The following is an 8,114-nucleotide window of genomic DNA, read 5'->3' on the forward strand; positions in this document are numbered from 1 at the left end:
TCCTTGAGACTTTTATGTGAGACTCCTCTTGTCGACTCCTATAAGACTCAACTATAATAATTTTGGCTCTATAAGACATTGTATTGTGAGAGCCATGTCAGACACTTCCATACCTACTCTTCAACACTCCCCCAGAGTTTATAACTTCAACTTGCAATAAAAAGGATTTTTGGTCTTCAATTTTCTTTTGCTAAAAAAAAAAATTACATAGATGCAAAAATTTCATCTTGTGCTCCCTATTCCTGAATATGTTGCTCATATAAAAATTACCACAATATGTGGAACAAAATCCTTCTTTCTTGTACTTCTACTTCTCTCCCTCAAGCTAGGGATAAGAAAGACAGAGAACCACGTTCTACAAAGCACACTGTGGGAGAAGAAAATCACTCCTAGTCGTATGACAAAGCTCCATACACAGTCAAAAGGGTCATAGTCTGAAATAAAATCTGCTCAATTTTAAAGGCGAAAAAATGGCCTAACTTTAGGGCTTAACAAAGTGACTACTCACTTTTTAAGGGTAGCTCAAACACAAATCACCTCTTGGGTTAAGAATAAAATACTTGACTCGGGCTGGATATTGGGCACACTCCTATATTATTTTAGGTAGTGGGTCTAGGCATTGCTGAAGTGATGAAAACTCAAGAAAATAAACTGAAAAATACAAGAGGAAAACAAATTTAACTAAAAACAAGCGACTATGAAACACTCATACTTCCAAACAACTCAAGAATATGAACCTAATTTTTTGAAAAATTAGATGAGACGATAACGTTAGAAGTTAATAAATTTGACCCAAGTATAACAATTTTTTAAGTTGGCGATGCATAAGATACACAACTAAATAACAAAAACACAAAATTTGAAAACAACATCAAAGTAGGAAATATTTTCAAACCTTGAACAAGCACATCATGGAGTGATTAATTCTGACCAAAAATCTCTTATTAGTAGAGAAAATTGGCTAAAAAAACTAGGATTCTAGGGGAAGGAAACTTAATTCACGCCAATGCATGGAGAGATAATAGGAGAGAAAACGGGGAAAATGAGAGATTTTCGTTAGAACTAACCTTCAACACTTCTAATATCAATATCTCCCACAAAATAGATCAGAATCACAAACCGTTTGTTGATTAAGAAACTAGACTCAATGATATTTAATGTGATACCTAATAAAATCTTCTTTCTTGAGTCTATTATGACTTTTTATTTTCTTTATTCTATAACTTAATGGTTGTTGACTCCAATATGAATATCTCCTTATAGATAGATCATATTGACACGAAATTTTCTCCTTTCGAAACTAGACTTTGATACATTTAATTAAAGTATAAGATTTATCTACAAAATATACTTATTTTGAGAGAAACAATTTGATAGATTTCAGACTTTGTGATCTGGCTGAACTAAGTATTCTTTCTTCTTTTTCTAACTTGACTATTGAGCCTTATGAAATTGATATCTCCCTCTAGAAAATTCAGATTGAGAATTAGTTTAATAGGTTAAAAAATATAATTACAAATATATCTTTTAATATATAATTATCTATTTAAATTTTTATTTTTTGTGGTATAAAATTCCTCAAAATTTGAAGTTTTCTGCTATTGTTCGAACCTCTCTTGCTATCCAACCTTTGCTACTTCAAATATTGATTTCTCTTTGTAGAAAACTTTGATTTCCAAAATATTTTTTGAATTGGAAAGTAGACTTGAATATATTTCCTTCAATATATAATTTTGAAATATGAAAAGTTCAGTTGGAGATATAGACCCCAAGAAAGTAATGGGTACTAGATCAAAAAAAGAAAAAGAAAGATAAAATACGAATCTAAACTACAAGAGATGATAGATCATAAATGGATCACATTATCTCTATGGGTTGACTAAGTCAACTCATAGAACCCGCTCTGATACCATGTTGAATTTCTAGAAAATAGACACTTCACTAAATTGTTGTAATTTGAGTACAATTAGCCTATATTTATAATAGAGGAAACAAGTAAAATCCAATTATAATTAAACTACCACTATCCCAGGTACACCCAAAGTTACTAAAGGATAAGTCCTAGAAAATTTAAGAACTAAACGTAAATAGAATATTAACATAACTAAAACACATTTAACTGAGATTTTTCTATGAGACCACATCTTCTGGGACTTCTGTAAGACTCCACCATAATAATTCTGGCTTCGTAAGGCTTCTTGTTGTGAGAGTCATGTGAGACTCTTCCATTCCTGTTCTTCAATAACAAAGTGCTAATTACTCAAATAATAGTCCTTAGAAAACTGATTAAAAAGAACTATGCACAATGACTCAATTAAAGGCTGAACATTTGGGAATCAAAAACTACATATGAAAAGGATGACTTCTCAATATTTTTTCCAACTAGAAAATTCCATAAATCAGGCATATAAGTTACTGAGATAAAGGAGAATATTTAAGTATGAAAGACTCCAAATTTATGCCTTAATCAATAGCTAGGCAAGAGGAGACATAACCATGCATGGATGTGCATGAGTAAACAAGCATATGACAACCAAAAAAACTTGGATTATGAAACCTTCAATTCCAGAAATTAAAACACACTTAATGCTGGAAAAAAAAAAAACAGCTACTTTGGCCATGATCACACGGCATATTAAATCTTGAATCAAAAAACAAATATGAAACAAGAATATCCCAAAGCATAGCCTTCAAAACCTAACTTAGGGTTTTAATGAGATGAAAGGCCAACACACTTAATCAAAAATTCGTTTTCAACCATGGAGCCATGAAGAACTTGATTTTTCAAGGAAGATAATATGGGATTCAAATTAAAATTTGGACAAACTAAAGATGATTTTGGATGAATTAGGATATGAATTAAAGATCATAACACTCTTATCTAATATTTAAAGCTTGTTAGAATTTTAAAAAAAAGTAGCACTTTTCCCTCCTCCATTAGTTGAAATACATCTCCTTTATACACTTCAAACATTTCTTAGTAGATTTTCATTCACAACCCTAGGATCCCTACATCTCCTTAATACATTGAATTAGAATCTGAACCATTGAAAATTTATTTGAACAGATCCTATCCGATTTCAAGTCCAATGTGGATGTTAGATCATTGGGGCCGGGGTAGATTGAATATTATGTTACATACGTCTTGTCGTTTTTAAAACAAAATTTATAATTTTCCCTATTTAAAATTAAGCATAGACAATAGTGATTTAGCATACTTTACATTAACTATTAAAATAAATATATAAATTACTATATCTTTATTAAAATTTTATTTCATTTAATTAATTTTTTCATTGGTTCTTCTTTTGTGTAAACAAATTTTATGTTTTGAATATATTACTCAAATGAAGTACTATAAACCCCAAAATACGAAAAAATTATTTGGTACGAAATATAAGTCTTGATTGGGTGACTGAGATAATTGTTGATTGAATGACTGAAATAGCGGATTGATCTACTAGGAAAAGTTAGTTGGTGTTGAGATAACCATAGATCGGTTGACTGAGATAATAATTGTTGAGATAAGTGAGATATTAGTTAATAAGTGATCATCTCTCTTTGTGCATAAGGAGTAAGCGGGTGGTGAAATTTGAAAAGAAGGGCAAATAGTGGGAGAGCGCTCGTTTCCCTAAAAGCGGCCACTCTTCCACTCAATCAAAGCTGTATCGATGAGCGGAGAGTGAGAAGAGTCTCAAATCCCAACTAGTGCCTATGAATGCGTAGAGAGGGTAGGAGGAGGAGCAAAGGCTCACACTCCAACTGAGGCAAACACACCAAACGCCCGTATCATCCTCTGTTTATACTTTTTAAGGAATGAAACAGCTAATCCCACCGTACTTTCTTAACCTGTCGCAGCCCAAATGCCGAATCGCTTCAAATTCTTATGGTAGTTTCTCTTCCATTTTTCGCACTTTCAGTAATTGCCCAAAGCTACCCGCCTTTTAATAACTCATCATTCCCGTGATTGCACTCCAACTCGTTCATTAATATGTTCAGAAATGATAATGGAACAACAACTCCTCCGCCCATCAACAGATTCTTTGCTTTTACTACCACGAAAGGAATCCGGGTCCTAGGAAGCTGAGCAGAGAATTCTTTATCTCTGAAATATAGCTTCTTACGATAGGTTTTATGGGGGAATTAAACTAAAGTAGTAGCTTTGTACCCGGGTTGATCAATCTCATTCTTCACTCTTCAAATCAATCTCTTTGTACCAGCTTGTTGATCTAACTAGTCCAATCTCTGTGTGTGGGGGGCGAAAAGCGAGGTCTAAAAAGGACGTATCTTTGTTTTGTAGAAGCTTTTCTTTTCTTTCCTTTCTGTTTTGTCCTCTGGTAGGGGATGGAAGAGAAAAGAGCATTCAGAATTGAGACCGGGACCAGTTCAGTTCCACGGTTCGTTAAGTCGCCATGATTGCTCAGTTTCTTTTCCAGGCCATCATTCGCGACTCTCCATCATCCTCGCCTTTTCTTCGCTCCTTCCCCATTTCTGCTCTCACCCCGCGACCCCAACCACCCCATACCCGTTCACCACCCAGCGAAAGGAAAAAGGAAACCCCCATAACAAAAATACAAATCAGATTCAAAGCAAAAAAAAATTCCATTGACGCATGCTCTAAAAAACAACAACACAGAATAAAGCTGCTGTTGCTGCTATTTCTTCTGTGAGTTCGTTGTTTTGGTGATGCTGTTAAGTCCTTTCTACAATGTTTAAAGAAGGTAAAAGAAAATTCATAGATATATGTAAAGCAGAGGTGAATTTCGTCGTTTCTTAACAGTTGGCTTCTCCCCTCATCACGCGACGACGAAGGAACGCAAAAAGAAAAGTCGACCATCTTTTCCTCTCCGATGTCCCCTCTGCTACCGAACAGTCTCTGCTTCTAAGGTTGGAGTTGGAGTCGGAGTTGTCTCTGCTTGCAAGCCTGGAGCATAGCTCACCTGCTCCACCTCCCATCTCAGATTCGATTCGTCATGTACCGGCACAGATTCCTGCCCCCAAGGGAACAAAAGCATTAACAGTGGATGTTTCATAAAAGAAGATGGAGAATCGAAGGAAACAATGTGCTTTTGATTGTTTATTAGCTCTCTGCTCTTGGTCCCACCTCGAGCTTCTGTACGAGTTCCTTAGCGTTGGGAGCAGACACGAATATATGGCGCTGACGAGGCAGGATGAAGCCGTCGTCGACCATCTTGTCTACGAAATTCAGAAGAGAGTTGTAGTAGCCATCCACGTTCAGAAGACCTACCTGCAGAAGAGGAGAAGAAGTAAGGTTTTGGCTCATCTAACAAGTTTCTCTTTTTTAAGAGAACATATGTACCAATTTCTTTTTTTTTCTCGAAATAGATACCGGTTTGTTGTGGATGCCGAGCTGAGCCCAAGTTATTACTTCCAGGACTTCTTCGAGGGTGCCATATCCTCCTGAAAACCAATGAAAGTATACAAGAATTTAATTTTCTCTGATTTACTTTGTTACCGAGGAAGACGAAGAGAAGATGAGTCATGGGAAAGATGACTCTGTTGTCCTGATGAAAGACTTGGAAGAAGAAAAAAAGGAAACCTGGCAAAGCAATGAAAGCATCCGAATGTCGGGCCATCTCTGCCTTCCGTTGGTGCATACTCGCCACCGGCCTCACTTCTCCGACCGTCTCACCAGTTAACTGCAAGCAATCGAAATATCAGACTCTACCAGATTAGACGACAAGAAGTGAAAAACTGAGACTCGCATGTGACTTACCTCTTTTCCCATCAGTGTTTTCGGTATAATCCTACAATGAATCAGATAAGTAAAATCTTCTCATCAAGAGAATAAGAAATCGAAACTATAAACACAGCTAACAAAGAAAGAGAGAAAACCCCAGAACACTATTTTCATTGATTTCTCACCCCAAAACATGTCCTCCTCCGGTATGGACAGCCTGAGAAACCAATCCCATTAACCCAATACTTCCACCGCCATAAACAAGGTCCACTCGCCTCGAAACCTACAGGGACAAGAAAATCATACAAACACAGTAAGTGAATGAGAAAACAAATGGCACTAATTGAAGAAAGAAAAGAACTAGACGTCATCTACTACTTCCATACCAGCTCCTTCCCCAACTCAGTTGCAGCAACCTGGTAGGAGTTCCTCTTACCAGAAGAGCTGCCACAGAAAACACAAATCCTCTTGAATCTAGATTTTGCTGCAGTCCCTATGTTCTTATCCACCTCCATGATTCTCTACTTGATTTCCTCCTCTGCTAAGCTTGCTCTCCTTAATACTCCACGACTCGAACACCAACAGAATTTTTTCCCTGGGTGAAGCATAAAACAGAGTGTAGGTTATATAGGCGTTCAAGTGACACAAAAAGGCGGAACGGAGGCTCTTCCACGTAAAAAAACGGCACACGTTCTCTCTGTTCGTGTGAAGAAATCTCCAATCCAAGGCGAGTCGGAGACGTTCAGTTTACGTTTGCTGGTTTTTTTTTTTTTTTTCTTTTGCTGGCGAATTTTCAATTTTTCCCCACGATTCTAACTTCGCAGAGCTGAATAAAGCCATTGAAGGTGAGCTAATCGGAGTAAGATCGGTAAATCAAATCTATCCAAGAGCAGGGATGAGCAAATCAGAGGTTGGCTAAAAGGAATTCAAAGAGGAATTAGACTAAAGAGTGTGGAGAGATTAACAAAACTAGGTAGTTAATAGAAATTAGTCAAAGCAAATATTTTGAAACTTAGTTTGTTATTAAGGATAATGCTAATTAATGTGAAGATAATGTTTAATTAATTTCACTATCATTGACCCCCATGACCCGGAATTCTAATTGACACTAGTTTATCATACTGTTCATGTATTTTAGCCTAATCTTGAGATTATAAAATAGTAATTAGTATGCAAATGAAAATTTTGTTTGACAATTTTTCCTCCCTCATGTTTGTTTGTTCTTGTTTTAGGGAACAAGCTTTCACTATAAGCCCTCTTCGGAAGAGAACAAGATTGAGTTTGCATTTCACAGTTTTCCCTTGTTTTTTATTGATTTATTCGATCCTGAGATTACCGTCATCTTCTGCAATTTCGAAACAAATTACGGTCAGCTTTTTGGAGAGATTTCTGAATTTCTCTCACGCAAGTCCAATTATGCGGGAAAAAAACACCAGTAGCCTGCGAATTTATGTCCACATATTTACGAAAATGCCGGAGAGGGGGGGTTTGTACGGCTACGCCATGAAGTGGCCAATCAAAAGCCCTTGTCCGCTTTAAACTAGGGGGGTACGTTTGTCATATTAAAAGACCTAGTCTACGTGTAAGGGACACGTCAGCATATGGGCCCTAAGACAGGTGACGGTTGAGGAAGGCAAGCTCACGTTCGCAATTAATGCGCGTGACTTGTCGTGGCGACTGGCCGCGTACTGAGCAGACACGTGGCGTACAGGGAGTGGCCTCGAACGTTGCGAGCAGCTCTGCTGTCAGACGAAATGATTGGATAGACGGGGACCACCGGGGGCGGGAGTAAAGATTTGTAAAGGTTAATAGTGATCGCTGCCGCCCATCAGAATTTCATTTCCAATGAAATGAATTCCGGTGATTTTCTTTACTTGTCTGTCACCACCTATCAATATCATTTCATTCCGGAATCCAGAGCGCCGAAGGAAGGGATCGGTCCGTCGCATGCGCTTATATCGCTAGGCCCGGCTCATGCACGTGTGAGACCCCGCAAGTGCCATCTCATCTCCATATTATCCCATTCATTGTAACTAATAAGTCTGCTAATCAAGCTTAGACTAAAGCTTATTTTTCACTAATGTTTAATGAATTTTATTTATGTTTTAAAAATTCATATGAAAATCTCAGTTATTAGGGCCACAATCCAGCTTTATGTTTTCAACTTTGTCATTAATGGGATGGTCCACAAGTGCAGGAAGAATGGATGTTGCCTTTGACCGAAGCATCACACAATAGTCTCCCTGAAACCCACCAAAGCTCTCTTTCCACAACAAAATTTTATGGAAGATGCATCCCTATTTCCATGCCGACATTCTTCTCTGGAATTTTTCACTTCCTTTCTCTCCTGTTTAGTCTAATTTGTAGTGGATCGTCCGTGGAATACAATAATATCGACCACAGGAAGGTAACG

The 8,114-nt window shown here is 37.2% G+C and overlaps 1 protein-coding gene across 1 annotated transcript; it reads right to left on the reverse strand.

Moving 5' to 3' along the window:
• Positions 1 to 4,862: 4,862 nt before the first annotated feature.
• On the reverse strand, positions 4,863 to 6,216 carry LOC137943750 (cytokinin riboside 5'-monophosphate phosphoribohydrolase LOG7-like). Its single transcript, XM_068789188.1, has 7 exons — positions 6,088 to 6,216; positions 5,887 to 5,984; positions 5,738 to 5,768; positions 5,561 to 5,660; positions 5,351 to 5,421; positions 5,105 to 5,248; positions 4,863 to 4,991 (listed from the first exon to the last, which is right to left on the reverse strand). The coding sequence occupies exons 1-7, from the start codon at positions 6,214 to 6,216 to the stop codon at positions 4,863 to 4,865; spliced, it is 702 nt and encodes a 233-aa protein (XP_068645289.1).
• Between the last annotated feature and the right edge of the window lie 1,898 nt (positions 6,217 to 8,114).

This window comes from Aristolochia californica, unplaced genomic scaffold (assembly GCF_029961685.1).
Source record: "Aristolochia californica isolate CCGP_79_NKW_82.1479 unplaced genomic scaffold, dmAriCali1.0.hap1 SCAF_11, whole genome shotgun sequence".
Classification (NCBI taxonomy): domain Eukaryota; kingdom Viridiplantae; phylum Streptophyta; class Magnoliopsida; order Piperales; family Aristolochiaceae; genus Aristolochia; species Aristolochia californica.

What these genes read in the sequence shown, in the direction of transcription:
- LOC137943750 (XM_068789188.1), bottom strand. Translation starts at nt 6,216, where the DNA reads ATGGAGGTGGATAAGAACATAGGGACTGCAGCAAAATCTAGATTCAAG. An exon ending in AAACACTGATGGGAAAAGAG is followed by an intron (nt 5,661 to 5,737) that starts GTAAGTCACATG and finishes GATTGCTTGCAG; the next exon opens with TTAACTGGTGAGACGGTCGG. An exon ending in TCGGCATCCACAACAAACCG is followed by an intron (nt 5,249 to 5,350) that starts GTATCTATTTCG and finishes CCTCTTCTGCAG; the next exon opens with GTAGGTCTTCTGAACGTGGA.